This window comes from Falco biarmicus, chromosome 12 (genome assembly GCF_023638135.1).
Source record: "Falco biarmicus isolate bFalBia1 chromosome 12, bFalBia1.pri, whole genome shotgun sequence".
NCBI lineage: Eukaryota > Metazoa > Chordata > Aves > Falconiformes > Falconidae > Falco > Falco biarmicus.
In genome coordinates, this window is record NC_079299.1 from 2,783,540 (window position 1) to 2,807,442 (window position 23,903).

The 23,903-nt window shown below is 38.2% G+C and overlaps 1 protein-coding gene across 20 annotated transcripts in view; it reads left to right on the forward strand.

Annotated features, from left to right (window-relative positions):
- The window catches only part of NRXN1 (neurexin 1), a 730,473-nt gene that overhangs the window by 298,797 nt on the left and 407,773 nt on the right, over positions 1-23,903 (forward strand). For 11 of the 20 annotated variants that reach the window (XM_056356934.1, XM_056356933.1, XM_056356941.1 and 8 more), the window contains 4 exons: positions 1,869-2,307; positions 11,830-12,213; positions 20,237-20,440; positions 22,618-22,644. In XM_056356934.1, coding sequence (XP_056212909.1) covers positions 1,869-2,307; positions 11,830-12,213; positions 20,237-20,440; positions 22,618-22,644 — 1,054 coding nt within the window. The remainder of the gene's footprint in view (positions 1-1,868; positions 2,308-11,829; positions 12,214-20,236; positions 20,441-22,617; positions 22,645-23,903) is intronic. The other 9 variants (XM_056356944.1, XM_056356945.1, XM_056356958.1 and 6 more) reach the window with 1 other exon arrangement.

Genomic DNA, 23,903 nt, shown 5'->3' on the forward strand with positions numbered 1-23,903 from the left:
ACACAGTTGCTCACCGCCCGCCGACTGATGCCCAGCCCGTCCCCGAGCAGCGATCGACCCCTCCCACCAACTGCCCCCAGTTTACATACTGAGCGTGACGCTCTATGGTATGGAACATCCCTATGGATAGCTCGGGTCAGCTGTCCTGGCTCTGCTCCCTGCCGGCTTCTTGTGCACCGGCCCCTGGGCAGAGCACGGGGAACTGGAAAGTTCTTGACTTAGGGTAAGTGCTACTTAGCAACAACTAAACCATCAGCACGTCATCACTGTTATTCTCACACTAAATGCAAATCCAAGGTGCTGTACCAGCTACCAGGAAGAAAATTAACTCTTATCCCAGCCAAAACCAGGACAAGTAGAATAATTCTGCCGTAGCTTATGATGAAATGTGCTAGGTGGATAATGATATAATTAGAAGGAACACAGTTCTTACAGTAAAAAAAAGTCAATCTATCAATCACCTCTTTAATGTTCTGTTATCTTTAAACACTGTTTATTAATAGCAGCTATCACTGGCGGGGTATGCCATCTTAGGTTGTGCGTACGCCAGTGTTTTGATTTCTAACAGTAGCACAGCTCCGCAGTGCATCCCCCATCTCTTCTACTTACGGTGTGTCAGTTCAGTCTGCAGAGTGGGTTTTGTCTGTGTTCAAACTCTGCTTCGGAGGAAATTAATCTGGGAGCTTTACCCTAAGCTATGCACTAAGCACTTTCTAACCTCTAATGGAGATGTGAAGTCTAAACCAGTGACTGGTCCCCAGAACATCTTCAGACTATATTGTATACTCGGAACGCTGGATCAGGGGTCAGACATGATCTGCACCTGAATGGTATAGAATCTGTAGATGAAGAAGTCTCAGCACAAAGTGCTTTAATCTGCTGAGCTGTTGCTTTTGCTCTGGATTGCTTTCTGATGGAGGCTTAAGCTTAGGAACAGAGAAGAAGGTTTTAGCTTCTGTCACCATGCTTTCATATTTAGCCCTTCAGTGGTATTTTAACTTGAGTGTTTCATTTACTGAATAACTAAAAATATTGACAAAACCCTTGTTGCACACCTTTGCTGCTGGAGAGCTTCTTTTAAGCAGTCCTTGTATCCTAGACAGCACAGAAATAGCAGCAATTTCAGGATATACTAATAAAGACTAGAACCCTGGGAAATGGTTATATTACAACAGGCTTCTCTGGACAGATTAAATATGTGATTTGAAACAAGAATATTTTCTGTGGAAATATTCTTTAAGCTAGTATTGTTTTTCATTTTTATGAGAAAAGTCTTCAGTCAGGGGAAAATATGTAAGCAGTTTTATTTTTTGTCCCGTTGGACTGGCTCAAAGATTGTCCTGTTTTGATCTGTATTATACTACTTTCCCTATTTTATAGCTTTATGAGTACCATGGATGCTGTTGTTCTTCAGCTCCAAGGACAAACTGAAAAGATGTGAAATCATGAAGGATCTGACCTTGGTACATTTTCTGTACGTGAAAAGAAGAGTTAAGACAGTGACAAGGGGTTTAGAGGAAGAAGAAATCTAATACCTTTCTAGGTAGCAGAATGGCTGTACAAAGAGGGGTTTTAAGCAATCAAGACCATGCAAGCTAATTTGCAACTGATAGTATAAACTATGTGCAGATTTTTCAGATTGTTTGAATTAATTCTAGGGATATTTTTAGAGCAACTTTGTTTGGTTTAATGAAAACTATTATTAAATAGTTAGTCAATGAAAATAGCTATTTAATTTTGTGTGTATGTAAATTATCATATTCATATGCCATCATTATTTTCCTTTAAATAATATGCCTATTCAGGATTATATCTGTTTGGTTAAAATGGTCAAGTTCCTCTTAGTAACCTCTCTGCTTTGCTTGCAGGTTGTATATAAAAATAATGATGTCAGGTTGGAGTTATCTCGACTTGCCAAGCAAGGAGATCCTAAAATGAAGATTCATGGGGTTGTAGCATTTAAATGTGAGAATGTTGCAACCTTAGATCCAATCACATTTGAAACACCAGAGTCTTTCATCTCTTTGCCAAAGTGGAATGCCAAGAAAACAGGCTCAATATCATTTGACTTTCGTACAACTGAGCCAAATGGTCTGATTCTTTTCAGTCATGGAAAACCAAGGCACCAAAAAGATGCCAAACACCCACAAATGGTGAAGGTTGACTTTTTTGCCATTGAGATGCTTGATGGCCACCTCTACCTGCTGTTAGACATGGGATCAGGTACTATAAAAATAAAAGCCTTGCAGAAGAAAGTGAATGACGGTGAATGGTACCACGTGGATTTTCAACGGGATGGACGATCAGGTAAGCCACTTTTTTTTTTTTTAAATATTCAGTATGTTTTTTCCATGTTATATCTGAGACAATAATGGGTATATATTATGTTGCCACAATTAGAGCTGTGCTTCATCTGACAAATAGAGGAAATAAAACAAGTCATTGCTGTCAGGTACCAGAATGCAATGGTTTGCAGAGTAAAAAAATCTTACAGTAACATTTATTGGGTAATCAGGTACTTAATCTTCCAAGTAAGTGTGCTGTGTGCTTCAAAAACAAACTGTAATCTCCCTCTGTGCTTGCTTACACCAAAGAGCTGAAGTGGCAAGTTTCAGGAATAAAAATAAAGCAAAAAAGAATTACTGAAAGTAGTCTCCAACATAGGGAATAGTTGGCCCAGGGAAACAGCACAGACCTTCCAATCATGTCAGCAGATCTCAGCATTATTAAATGATATGCTAATGAATGGCTAACAACATGTATCAGCAGAAATGGATATAAGTGACATGCCGTATTCTGTCAGTATGATTCATGTTCTGTAGTAGTTTACTCAACAAATTATCTCACTGACAAGGGTAGAAATAAAGAATCCATAATCTCTTCCTACTGCTACTGAAATCTGTTATCGCATAAAATGCATTTAACTAGTAAAATTGTCCTTGTGTTTCTGCTGCATCTGATCTTGAGTATATATGTTGACTTCAGCAAATAATCAATATCCACTAGTTGAAGGACAAATCTGTTCTGTGGTTTCTTTCTTGTAGTTCATGCCAGGATTTTGGAGGGGGGCAGGGAAGTGTACTAAGTCTGTAATTCAGTCCATCAAAGAATTATCCAATTATTATCAGTAGCCGATCTGAATTTTATGTACACTCTGAAACGGAGTGTTGGAAACCCAAACCACCTCCTTTTCTGGATTTTGTGAAGTTTTCTCCACTTCCTCCCTTCTGACTCCTTTTTCATCACTCATGTTTATAATTTCTTTCTGAAACTTCACTCTCAAAAAGTTATTGTTTTATGACTTTCTTACTACCCACAAATCAGATTTCAGATCATGCAAATCTTAGGTGCAGGTTTAAATTGAAGATTTCAGTCAAATCCATGCTGAAAGTCAGACCAAATTCAGTTGATCATTTTGTCCTAGGATTATGAAAAATTATTATTTGATTCCTGTGCTGTGTGGCTTCAAATTCTCATTGTAGAGAGTTTGATTTTCTGATTATAGTATGTCAGTTGCTTATTTATATTTCTTGAGGTTAAAAATGACCAAACAAGCAAAACAAAAACCCAACCCCAAACAAAACACACAACTTCTCAATATCCTCAGCTGTGATTGAATATCCAGCAGTTATATTATTTATACTACAATCTGTCTTCATTTCAGGCTTCCTTCTTAAGTGGTGTTTCAGTGATTCATACGAGGCAGTAATTTCTGTGGTAAGCATGCCTGTGGGACTCCACTGAAAGCAAAGTTTATTCTTACATCCAAAGTCAACACTACTATAAAGAAAAGAAATAAATGCATAGCAAATGTTTACATTTGAAGATACATTCTGCACTTTCATTACTTCACAAATACTGTAGCTCACAAGTGCCATTAAGAGAATTTAGGGTATAGTTTATTTAATTCTTATAACTGTCGATGGACATCAGCAAGAAGGTAGGCTAATTTTAGGAAGCAATGCACATCTGGCAATCAGAACTGCATACTATTTTTAAGTAGATGTATAAAGAGTCAATTATATATGTAAAATAAATATTAATGCAGCTGATGAACCTACCTATGATCAAGACAGGTGAACCTTATTTACCTTGTCACTCTTGAACACTGACCATAGCACCTATTTGCATTAAAACATTGAACTATTACCAGGAAGAGTTAATAAATATGTAGGCACCTGGATTGAAAAACTGAATTTCTAGCTGAAATATGAACCACACATCAAAGATTCTCTGTGATTTTAATACACACAATAATACTTTATAGTAGGAGAAAGACCAGTAACAGTGGCAATGCTGTTATTTTGCTTAATGATTATATTGGCTGAGTATAATCTTAGACCATCAGATTTAACCAGGTAAAACGACTACCTAACAATTAATATACCTAATGAACTGTATGTTTCTATTTTCTCCAGATTGGAACGGGAAGTATCAATTTGTTATATTTAGATTTCTTCATGACTTATGTATGTTCATCTATTATGCTTTTTTCCATGAATAAAAAAAATCCACTTTTCTAGGAAGATTTTTCATTTATTTTCCTCAGCCAAAACCAAATATCAAATGTACTGGAAATCATGTGAATATGATTGCTTTTCACTTGCTTACCTTCAGACTTTTTGTATAAGTGAATGAATATACCCTATATATTGGGGGGGGTGTGGGTGGGGGGGGGTGTGGAAAAGGAAAAGAAAAAGGTTTTGCTGTTGCTGCTGACAAAATACCTTCTAACCTATCAAGTATAAAGGAAGAGATTCTCCTGTTAATGAATAAGTAGCTTAAAGAACCTGGGATTTATTTTTCTTTTTAGTGAAGTTTGGTGTCTTGCAACCTTTTACTCCTATCTTCAAATCCAATGCAGAGTGGTTGCCTCAGATAATAGAAAGCTGTGACATTTCTCAAGGAGCTTTGCTAATTTCCTTGACTTTTGTATTAGCTGGATCAGCAAGTACTCGTTTTATTTTTCATTCTTTGCTCTCGTCCACACTGTCACAGAGAGCATCCACTCTAAACTACTTGACTTTGCCATTGCCCGTCTGGGACTGCGGAGGGGGAGATGTAAGAATTGAGAGCAGATTTTAAAACTGTACTTAGTAAGGCCCTAATCACTAGTAATTTTGCTGATCTTAGTTTTTACGAAATAGAAGGAAGGGGGAAGAAACGTTCCCTGTAATTTCCTTTGGCTGAAGGAACTTTTGACCTATCGTTCTTATAAAAGTTTGTCACCATAGAACCCCATCCTGCTGCCTGTAGGACCTGCTCTGAGCACTTCTTTACCTAAAAAGCAGATCTTTGATGAGAAGGAACTCCTGAGATCCTATTTCCCAGTGTAAAGTAAAGATTGATTTCATACCTTCTCCATTGGTCCATCTATCCTGCTAGGCATGCAGCAGAGGAAAGGGAAGACACGTTCTCCAGCAGTCTGTCTTTTTTGCAGATGTCCAGCAGAGGACACAACCTGGCACCAGCTGGTGTGTCCTGTCACGTGAGCTGAGCTCCCTTCCAGTGCTCATGGTTATTCGGAGTTCCTGCAAAGGACAGCAGCTTCACAGCTGCTTCACATGTGCCCCTGGGCTTGGCCGTGGGCTGGGCGCTGTGGGCAAGGTCCTCAGCACGGCTATTATACTACGCTTTAGCACACTAGATGTAAAGTGTCTTTGAAATATCTTACTCTGATTTTTCACTTTTCTTAATAAGCAAATGTGTGTCACCTGCACAAAAACCACCTAAAGAGCCCACGTAAGGTAAGCATGGAGATCAGAACAGTTGTAGTAGCTGCAGTTACAATCTTCATATTTAACTGATCAGAATTCAGACAAGGTTTAGAAATACGTTTTAGTTTCTTATACACAGACTTATGAAAAAGTGAATTGCTGAGATAATTAATATGATTGGAGAGGCTCATTAACTCATACCTAGGGGAAATGTTTGTCAGTTGTGCTCTTAAACAGTACTGCCAACTCTGCAGTAAAAGAACTAGGAAAAAAAAAAAAAAAGTCCAAACTAAGTAAAATAAAAAACCAACAACCACCATGAAGCAGCTGTAAAGGTGTTTGCTTACAGTTTTTCTTGTAACACGGTAGAGTTAGGTTTAATAACTGTTTTCTGAGACTTGGGTGTTGTTTAAAAACTTGTTAAACTGTTTACCATACTCAAGGATAACCTTACAAGTGTTCCTTGACTAAAATGCCGTTCATCCTTTGGAAAACATCATTAGGCAGATGGAGAGGAAGAAGAAACTTACTCTTATTGTCAACCTCCAATTACGCACTGCAGTGTAAACCAGAATGTATCAGAACGTGTTCATAAGTAGGTCGCACGTAAAGGCTAAGAAGTCACTGAAATTTTGAACTAGTTAGAGTTTCAGCATAAACACTAGAAATTATCTCAAGAGTATGTAATTAGAGCATAACTATAATCAGTATCTCGCTGTAAGTAGTTCTTTGAAGATATCCATTACATGCATTGCTGTTGCAGATTCCTCTTTTTCACACGTACGCTTCTATAGACTCCTTCCCCCTCGTCCCAGCCTTTTAAGAACTGCCAGATTTACATGTTCCTATTTCAACAGATGTTAATAATTTACATATTTGAGATAATGGGTTTATCTTGCATTTTAGGGACAATTCTTCCAATGATTCTGTTACTGTCTTTCATTTATTCATAAGCTCATAGAAAAACTGAGTTGGGTGACCTTGACAGGTCCTCTATTTTACCTCTCCAACAAAAGTAGCGGTAACGTACTTGTCAGTCTCAACAGGTGTGTGTCGACTTAACCCAGCAGTGGACACTGTACCACCTCTCCATGTAATCATTCATAAAGTGAATATTTTTGCATGCTAAACAAACCATTTTGTCTGTAATTTCCGTTTTCACAGCAGGCACAACAATTTTTTCCAGTGTCATAGCCCCACGCTTTTTGTGATTTGATTGCTGTTATCTCAGTCTCCACTTTTCTTCATACACTAGGAAACCCCAGCTGCTTCCTCTCCCCATATGCCATGTTCTGTAGCTATTGACCACCTTTTTAATTGCCATTTTCTGCAGTCTTCTCAGCTGATCTGCATCTTTCTTCAAGTTTAAGGTAAACCTTACCAATGCTCAGTAAAGTGGTACGATAGGCTTCTCTGTACCCTGCTATGTAATTTCCATTTTGCTCATATGTATGCTATTGTTCACTTACTGTTGACTCTTCCTTTTGAAGAACTGCCCACTAATCAGTTATCCTTTAAGTCAGTAATTCTTACCAAAAAATGATTATTTCATTAGTTTTTCTCAATCTTCCTTCAATATATAAAGACGTTTCTGAATGTTTAAATTGGGCTCTGGGACATACCATAGAATCGGAGGACCTGTAGGTCATTATAAGATCCTTAAATTTACACCCAGTTTCTGGAGATAAGAAATGCTACCTGTTTTAGAGCCTGAAGCTAGATCATGAATTCCCAGACTAAATAAATCACCCCACATCTTCTTGTCTTTCAGTCATCCACTTTTTCTTCTTTCAGTTGGACAAACCAAATGGTAACAGCTTTTCCCCCATTTCTTTTTTTCTTGTTGAAGTACGGGCAGTATTTCCTACAAGTAGTAAAAAACTTTACAAGCAAGCTGCTTGTCTCCTGGCAGACATTGCTGCCTCAGGACTGCTCTTTCCAAAGAAATAGTTGAACTACTAATCTGGTCATGGGTGCTGTTATGCTAGGTACCATGCAAAGATGTAACTGAGAAGCCAATGCTTTTCTGAATCTGCAGTTTCCTATCATATTCTGTTATGTTTAGGTTATTCTATAAAACAAGATGTGTCCCATTCTTTTCCCTCTTATCCAGCTTGACAATACTGGTGTGAGAAGGGTTGATGTTACATTATCTTTACAGGGTAAATTTTTAACCTTTTCCTGTGCTGACCACATACGACATTTGTATGCTCCATTAGCTTCCCTTCTTCCTGCCTCCCTGGAAAGTGATGTCTTGTCACATTTGTAAGTAGAAACATCCAAATGGATTAGAGCAAACTGGTTGTTTGACAGAACAATTCTTTTTAATCTGCCTATAATTCCCAGAGAAAGTAGGATTGAAATCCGGCAAAGGGGGTGTGCATTACTGCCCTTGCATTCTGTGGTAGCATCTGCCATTGTCATGAGGTCCAGCCTGGGATGGTTTCAGTAGAACTTGAAAAATTTCCCTCAATAAAGATGGCTGGCTTAAAAAACCCAACCAAACGAAAAACCGACACAAACAAAAGCGACACAAACCAAAACAAACAAAAAACCCCCAAACCCACAAAACAAAAATCCCAGCTAGAAACAGCGCATTCTACCTGTGTCACAGCTCTGGATGCACTGTGACTCCAAAGGTGTTTGTAGACCCATTATTTATTTTCCATAGGCCCATGTTGTATGAACTCGAGTTTCGGATTTTATTTTAGGATGTTTAAAAGAACCTGTAATTTTTCATGTACTTTGGAAGTCTTCTTCCGTTCCCCCTTATTTTTCTTGATTTTTTTTTTTTTTCACCTGCATTTGCAAAGCAGTTAGTGAGTAAAGTCTGCATTACCTGTCAGAGTACGTGAACAGTACTTTGAATACCACCAGCAGTGATGGTTTGTGGCTGCGTGGACAGTTCAGCCAGAAACTATGATAACTTATAAGTGATAGCACGAAACTCGTGGTGCGCAGGCAGGGGTTTTCTCCTATTAGCTAGACTAAAGCCTATTTGTATTATAGCTATAGTTCTTGTTCTATACAGTGTGCTATATGGTGTTTTGATAATGAAAAAAGCTCCTACGTAACAGCTGAGCCTGGGTGACTTGTTAAAGCTTTGAGTCTTCTGCGGGTGCTATTTGACTTAGTGTAGCTCTCAACAAAAAGGATTAAATAATGGTAACTCTACAGTGGTTTGATTAAGGGTAATTCACACACTATGTAGGTCAGCTGAAGTGTCATGGCTATGTCCAGCAGCAAATTGGAGATAGTCCAGCTGGGTAATCGGGGTTCCATGGTCTTCAAAAGCATGAAAAAGATGGACAGAAGAGCAGTTGCCTGTTGCGCTTTTCTACCCGTAGTCATTACACCCTATGATTACACTGAGGTTTCAGAGGGCTTCTCCCAAGGAGTATTTTATGTGGTGTCATTTCTTGGGGAGGGAAAAGGTTCATTTCTTTAAGAAGTTGTTGATATCTATTCAAAATAATACTTAAGCTCTCTGGGGTAATCCTTTATGACATACAGAAGAAAGTTGTCATGCTTCAGTCTATCATCCAAATATAATTCATAGTCACCAGAACGTAGTGGTGACTTACAATTCCCTTTACCATCCACCTTTCTCATCCTACTATGCTTGCAAAAGTTAGTTTTTGAACCACCATGTTAATGTCACAGCTACATTGGCTGAGATTTACCTGTCTTCCTATGCATTAAGAGCCATCGAGACTTAGTGGATTATTATTTTTCATAGAAATGTAGCCCCATTTATCTTCCAGCATCATGAATACCTTGAAAATGCAAATGTCTTTTTTCCAGCAAAACCCAGTACTGTGGAAATGCATGAGTTGGAGGTTGGAGGCTGCAGCTGAGTTAACTTGTGTGGGTGCAAGTGCTATCTGAACATAGGTTTAAAACATTTGGTCCTAAATTAGCCTGTACAGCAACAGGTGGGAGCAAGCAACAATAGCAGTAAGAAATACTGTGAGCACAAGTATGACTTAAATTTACAGCATGTCTAATTATTTTTTTTTAAAGGAGAAATGATTTATTGCCTGTAAGCAGTCCTTGATACTTAGGATGCTCTCAGAAAAGCTAGTTATGTTGGTTTAACAGGTCATTCACGGGGGTCCTTGTTTGATACAGCTTATTAACAAAATCAAACCTCATAATGTTTATGCTTGTATGCCTACAATCAAATCTATAGGAAGTGTTCCATATGACTGCCAAGTTTTGCTTCAAGAATCTGAGCAGCAAAACAAATATTTAGAGTTATCAAAGTGTAATAGCCTTAATTTTAAGAGGGTGGATGCTGGAAGAGAAAAGATCCTGGTTCAACATGCCTATTTCTTATGGTTCAGACTGGAAGTTCACTTTATACCTCTGTGACTCAACTGTCACAGGAAATGCTTCTGATAATACAAAAAAGGGAAAACTGACCATATCCTCAAACATTCTTTTGACATGTTCATAAAGATGCACAAAGGCTATGGGAGCCTTTGTTTTATCTTTTTTATCTCTTCTGTTAGTAGAGAGACTGTTTGTGGTAGTAGTAGTACCCAGCCCTTCTGAAATCCATGTCTCAAGTCTCACATGGGAGTTGGATCTCCGGAGACCTCTGCCCCAAAAAGCTTTTATTAACGGTCCAAACTGTTCAGCTATTCATTCTGTCCACGTTGCTGAAGTTAACCTATCGAACCAACAAAAGAACAAACAAAACATGTAGCTCCCACAGGACTCTTCTTCACTGCTAAATGAGAAACCTGAATTTTACGATGTATCCAAGTAACAGAATAATCTTTTTCTGACCTGCTTCTGTTTGCTTAAAACGCATTTTAGTACTTATGCTATAAAAGTTCTGAATTTATTATTCGCATGCACCACTCCCACCGCAGTGGAAGTATTTTTGATAATCAGTGTTATATTCTGGAATCTGTGTCATGCTGACAGTGGAAACAGCGAATCATGTTAGTTTTGTGTATAAATGTGTGGTAAATATTTTGTGGTAAATGTGGTTCTTCAATGTCTTTTCACCATTAATACACTTTTAATATTTTGTCCATTGGATAACAGTGTTGCATACTGTGGCTGGTACATTCTAATAATCTGGTCACCTATATAATGGGTTGATTTATATTTTGCTTTCTTTTGCACCCATATAGAATGGTAAGGAGTCACTTCTATGAAGATCTACATGAAGATTCTTTTTTAAAATTATTTTGCTTAGTAAATAAGATTTAATTTGGTTAACATAAGTATGCTCTGTGATGCCATGTACTAAATCTGGTTTTCTGCTTATTCCAATTGTTAAAATTGGGTACCTTGTTATTTTAAAAGTACAGCAAAGAGGATTTTTATAGTTGATCAGTGTCTTTCTTCAAACACTGTAGAAGCAGAACTTTATTTTAAGCTTAGTTTTGTGTGTTTACTTTTTAAACTTAAATCGAAAAGATACTTCTAATTTCCTGAGGTTCTGTATACATCCTTTCTCCCTCTCGTTATAACACGCACGCATTTCGAGGTAAGTGTCAGAGGCATTGATTTTCCCTCTAGGAGCACATCACTATCTTCTTAATGATTGCCTGTCTGGCAGCTGATGAGACTATTTTCCTCCTGCACTTAAAGAAAAATGTCTTATCCAAAGCCCACTGAAAGTGGTGAGTCTCTTAAAATACTGAGTCTTTGGATCCAAACCAAAGACACAGATTTGCCTGCCAGGTTGCAGCCTATCGATGCAACCTCAGTCTTAATGCTTTGAAGCACGCATGGGGTAGTGAAGACACTTTTCTGTTGCACAAGCAGGATATTTGTGAAAATAACTCTGAAATGCATTCCCCATACCCCTACAAGATTGGTAAGGTGGCTTTGACTTTTTTTATTTTGTAACCTTGCAATGTTGTGCATAAATGTTTTTACATTTTTCACTTCCTGACAGTATTTGTACTACGTTGTAATTGAAATAAGAAGCGTATCTATTATTGTATAGCTGAGTGAGTAGAATACCTAGGTTTTATTTACAGATATTTGCCAGGAGCTAATGTGGCATGTAGATTAATGAGTAAAACAGCACTACCAAAATATTTTAAATATCTTCAAGATCATGCATTTTGTTGTCTTTTCTTCTCAGGGACCATATCTGTGAACACATTACGTACACCATATACTGCACCAGGGGAAAGTGAAATCCTCGACTTGGATGATGACTTGTATCTTGGAGGCTTACCAGAAAATAAAGCAGGCCTCGTCTTCCCAACAGAGGTGTGGACAGCACTTCTCAATTATGGATACGTCGGCTGCATTAGAGATTTATTTATTGATGGTCAAAGCAAAGATATTCGACAGATGGCTGAAATTCAAAGCACAGCTGGAGTAAAGCCCTCATGCTCAAGAGAAACTGCAAAACCTTGCCTTAGCAACCCCTGTAAAAACAATGGTGTGTGCAGGGATGGGTGGAACAGATATGTTTGTGATTGCTCTGGTACAGGGTACCTTGGCAGATCGTGCGAAAGAGGTAGGTTCTATGAGATGGCTGCATTTCTACTTTATAGAATCCTGCACAATGACTAAAAATGGTAACCTATCTCTAACTCTTTTGAGGCAGGAAGAAAGCTTCTTTGATTTCACTTGATGTCAAATGGAGCCCTGGTCCAGGCTGAAAGAAATAACTCTAGAGGAAAGATCTTAGGGGATTTTCTAAGATACATAAAGAATTATTAGTTGACTATGATAGTCAGCACTGCTAAAATGTTTCTTAGAAAATTCCTCCTTTTATGTCTCATCGTACATTGCTGAGTTCTGAAAAGCTTTGCGGAAGTAATTTTAATTATTATTGCATTACTAAATGGTCACATTCCAATTCCAAGCTGAGGTCTTGTTCTCTGCCTATTTATGTCAATAGCACTGTGTAATTAAATTTACTTTTGAACTCCACAGTATCATTTAAATCCATGGCCAGAACTTCAGCCATGAGTCGAAGCAAAAGAATCAGTGTAGGAACCTATATTTCTTAATTAACTTTTTTAAAAGATCGTAGTAACCAAGGAAACAGTTTCTATGTACCTTAATTCCCTGAGTATCCCTCTTGCCTAGAAAAGGTAAGGTTAAAGTTGACAAACTCCAACTGAAAAGGTGGATAGTGGCAAGGAAGACAGATGCTGAGGTTAGTTTATAGGAAGAAATATAGGCTAACAGAGTATGCTAATAAAAAAAAAATTAATGAAAATTTTATGAAAACAATAAAAAAGCTTAGTATTTTAGGCATTTATTTTTTTAATCTCACAATTGACACAGTACAGTTTCTCTTCTCGCCAAAATCTAAATTTAAAGTTTATTGGCTGGGAACGTAAGTTCTTTCCATCTAGTTTGTTTAATTTTTCTAGTTAGCAAGATGAAACAAAAATGTATTCTTTAAAGATTATAAACCTGATTAATGTTTAAGTTATATGTAAATAGATGTGCATTTATGTAGGATTACTACCATCCTATTACTAGCATTTGCAAGTAGATTTTCAGTTTCTTCTGGTTTTTCTGCCTTATTTTTTTAATATATTGGCTCAAGGCCAGTTATTCTGAGATCTCCAGATTGTTCTGCTGCTGGTGAAGCTGGCAGAGGGCATCACCGAGCTGTCCGCTGCATCACAGACGCCTTCAGTTAATACGGCTGGTGTTCCACCCTGTGGCGAAATTCTGCTATTACAGATGGCAGAAGTAAAAAGAGAATTTGCATTTTTTTCAACCGAGCTAGGAAATGTGCGTTAGTTGATACAAAATCACATCCAGATCTGCAAATAAACTTAAAAGCAGGCTTCATTGTAACAATGTCTCATGAATAGATTTGACAGGTGGTAAGAAACTTTTGTCTTTTTTATTTCCTATACTTTATTTTCAGCTGTCTTTCAATCTAGAGCTTGATTTTCCCAGTTTATTCCCCTAGTGGGAATGGTGGTACTATGGTAGTTTGTTTGGCTTCTCTGCAATGGTATCTGGTTCTCGTCCAACAGAAATACGTGCAGCAGTTCAGACAGTATGGGATCATTTCCCTGTCCAGAGGAAACTAAACTGAAAGGAGATCTCCTCTCAGTAATATTCATATCCCAAATGGTCCTGCATTAATAAGGTCGTAGCTTTGGGGATTCCGAAAGCGGTGTGTTGGCATCCTACCACACAAAGTTCCTATAACTGCTACCCATGTGCAGTATCTGATAAACTTTTGTATTTGGTGGTAGAAGCAACACAATTATAACTGTTCAAACTAATTTAAATTAAATAGGAACATGTTAATTTCAACAAACAATACACTTTCACAAAAGAAAGAAAGCATTAGAATAAAATATCGGAGATTAAAAACCTGTAATTTGTAACTTAACATTAAGTGATTAAGGTATCTTCAGTAGACAATCATGTAGCTACTTTTCAGTACCATCATTAATTTTTTGTGCTATTTTCCCTAAAATAAGAGTACTAACATACATAATGTGGGCATATTGTGTACAATGCGGTATCTGAAATAATTTTAGTCAGCTTATCAATGTATAAAAAATATGGAACACAACTCAGTTAATTTCAGTATACTTAAATATTTAATAATAAAACAACTCATTTAATGTTCAGTAGACAATATTTTTGTACATCCATGTGCTTTTTATCCTGTTGCAAGTTATTCTTGATTTTCAGTGAGGTTAAATATCAGTATAATCTGTAGATTGGCTTTAGTAGATTATGGAAACTGCAGCAGATGCATAGACAGATGTCACAGCAATATAATTTGGCTTCCTATCTTACTTTGATTGTGGATCCCAATATACGACTGCCTCTCAGCAAAGCCTTTTGCAGGTGCATGCTTTTGACTGGATGGCTGGGAACAACGCACAAGAGTAAATTCATCAGTGATAAGAAAAAGCAGGCGCGCAAAGAAAGATTAATCAGTGACATTTCTGAAAGAAAAATATATTTAAATTAGAGAGTGTGTGTAACGTCCACATTGTGCATGCGCACACACCTGCATACACACATATACGTTAAATAAAGAAATATAGCTTTCATTCCTTGCTTTATCTCTGATTGTTTAATTTTTTTAAAATTATAAAATTACAGGTGATATGATGATAAGACAGTATGAAGAATCATATGTTCAAAATATATCGATTCCATCTCTGACTTAAACTAATTAGTCCTGTGTGTTTAAATTCTAGCACCTTTACAATGTGGCTTAGGACCTCAGTCCTGAAATAATACTAATGTAGCAAGTAGGAGGAATCCTTTCACCTTCTAGTCACGTATTATCTAGTGACTAATCGCATGTCAAGAATTGTTTCCATCAGGTTAATGGAAAAGTTCCTTGAATTCCCCAAGCCTGCAGGTCTGGACTTGGATGGACTGAAGACGCTGCCGTAGCAAACACACAAGCAGTGCTTTGCTGAGCATATGCTTGTAAATAGAACAAAACCCAAAAGTCTGAGTTGGAATCAGTAGCCATTGAAAGACTTGAATACTCGTACAATTTGCAGAAGTAAAATCCCATGTATTGGTGTTTTCAGGGCAGGGTGTTGTTGCTGTGCTTGCTGGTAAATAAAACAGACTCGGCAAGCAAACCTAAATACTTGACTATCGGTGATCCAGATTGTTCTCATGCTTCCTGGCATGGCTCTGGGCTGCATTGGCTGCCACTTTCTGAGGCGAAGTTTGTGTGTGATTTGGGAAATGGCAGAGACAGACGGTGATTTCCTGTGTTAAAAACGGCTCTGGTGGGCTGCAACGCGGTCCGCATATTGTTGCAGACGCGTCCAAACTGAAAAAGCAGGCAGAATTAATAATTCTGTCTTTAGGACTTTAGAGGCACCACAAGGGGTCCAGAGGAAACTAGATACTCTTTTATTTATTAAAATACATGCAGTAACTTACCGAGCATCATGTTAAAAATAACACAAACTCGACTGCATAATTTATGAGGAAGAAAGCTGAATTTTGAAATCCATACTTCTTCATTTTAATTTAAATAAGCTGTGAATTGAAGAACAGCATCGATTTGGGAAATTCTGTTTCTCCCCATAAATATCCCGCTGAGTGTTTTTGAGGGTAGAAACAGATGTGGGGAAGTTTCCTGAAGAGTAGGTGCCTCAGCCTCTTCAGCAATTTAGGGAATCCCAGCCCGGTGAAAACTAAGGTCCTTTATCTCCTCTCATATCGCTACTAGTCTGTGCATCCTTGGTGATAGGCACAGAGCTGACTGAGGTGGTGTACATATAGAGTATCCAGCCCTGGAGACTTTAATCAGAAACAAATTGAAGAAAAAAGAATGGAGAGGGGAACTGAACCCTTCAGCATTTTTCTGGGTTTTTTTGTTCATTTGCATGTTTTCTTTGCTTGTGCTAAAAAAGCAAAGCAGCAGCAAGGGGGTTTAATTGCCAGGTTTATAAAAATATCAAAGGAAGAAGGTATACAATAATTCTTAGCAATCTCTGAATAACATCTTACTGTTTCTCGCTAATAACTCAATTGCATGCACTTATTTGCTGCCACAAAAAATTGTCAGTGATGTTTTGTAAGGGTTTTCTGCTATTTTTCTATTTGGTGCTATACTTCCAGCGCTTAAGTGGTTGTAAAATTATTATTCCCTGCTGTGGAGACTGTGATTCTTTTAATGAATAGCACATTCTGAGCTAAACTTATGGTCTATTAGCATTTAATCTAATAATTAGAGAAAGCTGAACAAGAGACAAAAGATACTCTGCCAACACTTAGGTGAGTTAGCAGCATAGATCCCAAAGAAAGATGAGACACACACCCCTTTGGAATTAATTGGTCCAAAGCAAAAAAAGGTAAAAGTTAGGGGCAAAAATTAATACAGACTTTTATCAAAAATCTTTCTTTGAGGTTTGTATAACTGGTAACCCTGACTGCCTCTCTTCGTTCCAATCCCCATCTTACTGACCAGGCCTTGCAAATTAACAATCCATTCTGCAGGATGGGAACAGTTCCATTAAGTGACTGAAACCATCTCTAGTTTTCCAGGAAAGTGAAAACAAGCCCGTCTTGTTTCATCTTGAAAACAGTTTTTTCCTACTCTCTGAAAAACAAAGTTTTCTGGGAGGTCTTATGTTAATGTATGCTACCAAGCATAATGATAGGGTAATAAGGCATTGCCACAAAGAATTACAAGACACACACCAGTAAGGGAAAAGGAAACTCCTTGTGCTGTCAAAGGTCTCATTTGTATGCTGCTGGATGCCTCCTGTCCAGCCGAGACCAACAGGACATGGAAATTTGCTGAGCGGAGAGCAATGCTGAGTCAAGTGGAAGAGAGGTGAGTTGAACAGATGATTCACATGGCAAAACCCAGCTTGCCATCCTTAGAGAGGAGCACAATGCTGACAAAAGATCATTGAACCTTCTTAATGTAGTAATCACTTAATAATGCTTTAACAGCAAAAACTTGTAACAAAAAAAGTTTGTACCAGCAGACTCATTTCAAGTGAGTAAACTGAACGTAGTTGTGGTTTTTATTTCAGGTATGAAGTGTTGCCTATCTTCAGTTACGGCTCTCAGAGCAGTGCTAAATCTTCTTTGATCAAATCATCCTTGTTTCCTTCCAGTTTTGCTTTTTTTCTCTGTGCTACCTTTGTATTTAGAAAGCCTGTGACTTGGAGCTCCCCATGCTGAAAGGAGCTCGTTGACATGAGGGGGCTTTCTCATCGCCCCAGAGCTTTTAAGTCATTTGATCTTCTGTTCAGTCTCCTTGGTCTGTTCTTGGAACATCTGTTTCCAAAATAACTGGCGCAGTATGTGTTAGGAGGATTGAGTATCTAATCACATCAGGTCTGTTCACCACGATGTTAAATACTCGCAGGTCATCTCTGATTAAATTAAGACAGTTCCTTCTCTCCTTTCTCTCTAATTCTCTAAAAGACTGAATAATTATAGGAAAGCTGGCAAACAGTACCAGTGCTGATTCTGACAACTTTCTTTTACCTTATCATAAGATAATTTATTAGCAACAGACCTCTAGTGTTGAATGCTGTTTATCCCATAAAATCTGATTTTGCTCAGTTTATAAAAGCCCTGATTAGTATTAATGTGTCTTTTTTAATAGACAATATAAAATACTTTTTCTTTCCTCTTATATTAGCATGTAACTTCAGCTTTTATGCTGGACTTCTTAATTAAAGAGTTCATGTTTAAATTGTGTTTACCTAAATTGTGTTTACCTTGATAAAGGTCTTGGGAGCTTTTCATGCACTGACTAGCTAGGTAGATATAGGAATGAATTTTAAGGCTCTGCCCTCCACCCTTTCCTTCCTCCCCCCCAAAAAAAAAACCCAAAACAAAACCAGAACAAAAAAATCAAAAAACCCCACAACAACTAAAAAACAATGACAAACCAACACAAAACACAAACACCACCAAAAAACCCACACCAAACAATCAAACCAAACCAAAAAACCCACCTAAACCAAAGAGTCAAAAACCCAAATTACCTCCTACTGACAACCCTTTGACCTGAAATCTTTTCACAGGCTAGTGAGAGTTAAGTATTTGATCTCCTTCACAAAAAAATTTTTGGTTTAGAATATGCAGAAAACATTCTTACTGCATGTTTAGAAAACAAGAAACCTGGTTTTTGCTAACCTGTTACAACTAATGACTTTCACTCTGGTATTAGTAATCCCTTTTTTCCCCAGCATCAAACTGCTTTCTTCAAATTCATATTTGGGAAGTCTGGAGTTATTAATGAACATACTAAGGTATGACTTTTGCCTCCAATATGCTCACAGAGTTACAGTGGAACATTTTGTCTTTCCATGGACAATGTAGGCTGGAAGTCTTGAAAAGCTTGTTTATCTTTAACAGTCTGTAAGATGTGCAATAGAAAAAATGTTTACAAACGGTCATAATTATTAATGTTTAAAAATAATATTCTAACGCTGGTTTAGTTGTGATACTGATACTGAGTAAATATAGTATCAGTAGCATCAGGTCTTGAAAATATTATTGCATGTGGGACCACAATACACCTTTGCTGTAGGTGTCTGCATCATACTGTGGCAAGCTGAAGCATAGAAAAGCTTCCCATAGATGTTCTCTGCTGTTGCTTGTTGCTCATTTGGCCTGTTACTGGGCAATTTCTTCAGTGAGTTGAGGTGTCCTCAAGATTGCATCTTTTTCTAAGACAGATTTTGTAGCATCCTGTTCAGACATCATCTGACCCTTCAACAATTTCTGAGATCAAGAGGTTTTGGGTGGGTTAAAGAGTGCAGAACACACATGGAAGAAGTTAGAAGTCTCTAGTGAATTAGTGGTAGGTAAACAACCAGATGTGCATAAAACGGGGCACATTCAGAGAGTATGTTTTGCTATTCGGGTAGTGGGTTTGGTTCTATAGTATGATTAGTTTTGTACGTCACTGGGGAGCCTACTGAAATTCCTGGTGCTCTCTCTGCTGACTGTTGGCTTGGGGTAAAGGATGCTGCTCGTTCACTGCTGCTTCCACCACCACGTGACACTGTCAGTGAGCCCAAGACCTGTTTCCAAAAGCTGTGGAGGTTCACTGGCCACAGCACTTGATGGTCCTGTGAAAAAGCACTTCCTAATACGTTTCAGAAACAGATGTGTCCTTTGCTTTCTAGGGATTGCTGTGCCTCCGTGTGGGCAGAAATGCAGTCTTTCTGCTACCTTTCTTGTTACTGGCCTGGAGGGTGGGAAAAGAAGACTTGTGGCTGGTTGCTCTGGGGTCAAACAGACTGTGACGGCCCTGTGCCAGAGCCACTCACTGGGAGGGTTTCCTGCAGTGTCTGAGAGTGACAGCTATTTGCTTGTCTCGGGGGTTTTAAGATCTTACCCTCAATATGCCAAGACCAGTCTTGATCTTCTTGTTGAGGCTGTCGTAATGTTCATACATGCGGTTTTGATTCTATCATAGCACAGTCATTGTGGCTGTGAAGCAATCTGTGCTCCGTCCAAACCACGCTGGGTGTATTTACCCATTTCGGGCAGCTTTTTCCTAACTCTATGATAATTTTAAATGCGGCAGTAGCAATATCTGTAGGTTTATATATTAAGTATCCCAAGGCAATTATCTAGGTGAAAGGTAGTCAGACATGACAATTTCATAGTCTGTAAGGTTTACCTGGATATCTTTTACTGGCCTTGACCTATTTTGAGTAGTACTGGCCCGGTCTCACACACGTTTCTTTACAGGGGGTTTTACCCATCTGCTTGAAGATGCATGCGTGAATGGCTAGTTTGTTAAAAAGCGATTTAGTTTCTTTTAAAAATGTCACTTCAAAACCAAACAAAATAAAAACCAAACCAACCCACAAAACAAAACAAAAAAAAATCAACAAAAAGAAACCTCAAAATCTAAAAAAACCCTCGAACCCAACGTTGCTTATGTTTCCCAATAACAACAACAACGATATGTAATACGTAATTATTCTGTATCTACCTGTGTGAATATACATTTACCACCTTCTCTTTGAGCAGTTTCAGCAAATACAGTATAATTCTTTAATAATTGATTTTCTCCTTTATGTTTTCAGAGGCAACAATTTTAAGCTATGATGGAAGTATGTTTATGAAAATACAGCTCCCTGTTGTGATGCATACAGAGGCTGAAGACGTTTCTCTGCGGTTCAGGTCTCAGCGAGCTTATGGCATTTTAATGGCAACTACTTCTAGGGAATCAGCAGATACCCTGCGTTTAGAGTTGGATGCAGGACGAGTTAAACTAACGGTCAACCTAGGTAACAAATTCTTCCTCCAAGAAATTAACATTTTCTTTACATTTTTCTTTTTGCTTGCAAACATTTATGAAACGGCCTGTTTTAACATTAAAAGTAAACTGAAATGATATATAAACACATGTCAATGCAACATTTGTGTATGTACATACACACACAAGTACATGCTCATTATTATGATTTATTTTCTTTTCTTTTGCATTTTTATATTCTTTATATAGTCTTAACATACTCCATCACAATATTTTTGTACTGTTGTGTATTCTAAAAAGAGAAGACTAGTTCATCAGTGGTATTTTGGAGCTAAATTATCATTCCTTGTTGTGGAAGATTGGTCTCTCTTCACAGCAGCAATTCCACAACGAAATGTGCGAGCAGGAGCAACATGTGCGTAGGTCAGTTCAGTTTTGCCTCCACCAATTAATGTACAGCATGCAGCTGTGTCAGAGGATCTCTAGCTTTAAACACTGAAAATGCTGCAATTAGGTAATTAGAAATTCCCACTGATGGATTTCTTGGTCTCCTTTTTTTAGGTGTCAAATCTGTAGTAAATCCACCTCCTTTTTTAAACGATTCTGTAGTGGTATTTTTGTAGTATCGAACCCTTCAATGCCCAAAGACTGCGGCCCTCGGCAAACAGCCGCGTGAACACAGGAGGCACAAGCCCTTTTACAGAAAAAAAAATAAATACTAAAAATAATGATTTGGTTTCTTGGCTGGAAATAATGGCCCAAACGTTAGATGATGAGTGTCTGTAGTTAAAAAAAAAGTGAATAAATGGAAGTGCTTCTGCCACGCTTATGAGCGAGGCCAAGTCGGGGCCTGCACAAGAGCAGTCCGCTGAGGGACACCCGCCTTGTGTGCGGTCGCTCCCATGCAGTGGCACGCTGTTTATAAAGGGAATGAAGTCTTGTATTGCTTTAATTGCAAATTATTTCCAGACAGCATGGGGAGGGGGAGAATATCACCAGCTAACCCCCCCACCTCCCTGCTCCATAAAAGCGTTGCTGAGGGCAAGGCTGCCCCGCTGGCTCGCCCGGGGCGGGAGCAGCGCCGCAGCCCCCGCCGGCCCCCTCAGCGCCCACCCGCCCGCCAGCGCCTTCTGTGAAAGGGGATGTGCCGCTGCTGGCCCCTGGCTGTTTGCAACCACTTTTCTGATGCGGTTGACGACACATGACAAACTCAGCTATATGGAAACAAAATCTAGGTTTGATGGTCTATATGGTCCTCAAAGGTATAAAGCAGGAGTAGCTGTACAAACCCTGTAGTTATGGCATAGGTGTCCCCCCCATCCCACCCCAGTAAGAAGTGCAGGGAGCCCAGCAGAGGACCCTGCTATAGATCAGGTCACTCTATATACAAACCACCATCCTCTGCCAGTTTTTGCCTGCTTCTGTCATTCAAGAAAATAAATAAATCGATACCCTAGCAATAGAGCTTCTTCCTCCAACATCCCTCTTTCCCTGCCCGCTCCTCCCCCCCCATTTCTTTTTTTTCCCTTTTCCCTTTTTTTTTTTTTTTTTTTTTTCTTTCCTCCTTCTCTTTTTTTATCAGTCAGGAAATAATCCAAAAATAGCCAGGATTCTCTTATTTTCAGCACTTACAAAGATGCGATTATTTTCCATATATTAAGTAGTGAGCGTTGGTTCCTCAAGCCTCTACGTGAAGCCAGCGTAAACCCACAAACCCTTACTGATGGGCCTGGGTAACGAGTTTTGTACGTTATCGCTTTGTTTTTGAAGACCAGCCTTTGAGGTATCCCATCCACGAGCTGTCCAAGGTGTCTGGCTGTGGCCTGGCTTGCTCTATGACCCATCGTGACGGAGCACTTTTTAATTGCACCCTGAGAAATTACCTGTTCTTTCACAGATGGGGAGAAAGCTGCAGCCTGCCTCAGTTAAGCATCTTTGACGTTTAAGTCCTGCTTATTTTTTTCCACTTAGATTTGTCACCATGTAGCTTTGTTTGAAATTGGCCATTTTTACCCTATTTGTCGTTTCTATTTATAAAGATTTATCGCAGTATATCTGGGTTATAACAGTATGTAAAGACTGATGATATGGAGTGGCCATATTTGCATGTGTCTGTCCCCGGAAGGGTGGACTGTGATTTTATTGGATGTCTGCAGCTATTACCTTGAAGGATAAATTTTCATTTTTCATCTATTCTTCCCCATCTAGACTGTATCAGGATTAACTGTAATTCCAGTAAGTGCCTATTCCAACTTTTTAAAATGTTATTCCACCATTATGCAATATGCAAATTAGATGAAAAAGATTGCGGACAGCTTGCAAGCGCTTGATAATTTATTAATGAAATGTGATGATTAATTATCGCTGTGTAAAAAGTCATCATATGCTCTAGTGTGTATTTTTTGTCCTTCCCATCGGACATAACTTTTAACTAGAATACTGAAAAAGGAAGCGTTCTACAGGTTGTAAGCATACATAAAGGAAATGGTACCTGTAGTACTGTATTATCCTAGGCGGGGTATTTTATTTACAGTAGCCATGGAATTTTTGAACATAATCTGTCACCTATTTTCCCCCATGTCCTCCTTCTGGTTTTCTTGACCTTTTACCTCCAACTTGTGGTGAGAATGTTGGACCATAGTTGTCTGTGGTAAAAGAATTTCTATTTTATTTTATTTTTTTTTTGATCCTCCTAGACAATTAACTGTACCTGGTGGCTGCTTATAACACAATTGGTTTTGCTAAATCTTTTCTTTATGGAAATGTAATACATCACAATAAGGACGTTATTAAATCTGACAATGACTGTACTTCTATGATGATTTTTTACACTGTAATCATGTAAGAAACCTTAAATTGAACAATTTTTCTCTGTGATGTGCATGTTTATGAAACAGAGGGAAACATTTGCCAGATGAATGGACTAAATTTTAACTTCTCTGATATTATTTGGATTAAGAGGCTATATTCTGAAAGGAGAAAAAGGACTGTGATTTTATTTTGAGTCTATGGAATTCCTGAATGGTGTCAACAAAATTATTGATAGTAAGTATGGTAGATTTGAGTTTTGGGTTGTTTTTTCTTTCCCTTTCTAACAGGTTTTGCAGGCCAGAGGACTGGCTTTATGCAAATAGTAACAAAGCTAAACAACAAACTGTGTAGGCAGAACTTGTAGTTGTTAGTAGTTACCCAAAAGACAGTAACATAACATCCCATAATGGTTTTATAGTCCACAAAGAAAAACAGGGAACTGCAGTTATTTATAATGTGTCATCTGCTAATAGATTTTGCAATGAGTAACTTTGCGAAACAAATATGCGGCACTTGTATTAAGGTTTTCTTGGGGCAAGTTTTTAATCTAAATTATACTTAAATCCGGACAGACTTTTCAATACAGTAAAGGAAATGCTTGCAGGTACTAAGGCATAAAGATAGCTTCCTCATAGTAAAAAAAAAAATAAAAATAATAATAAAAAAAATGTTCAGCTATAAAG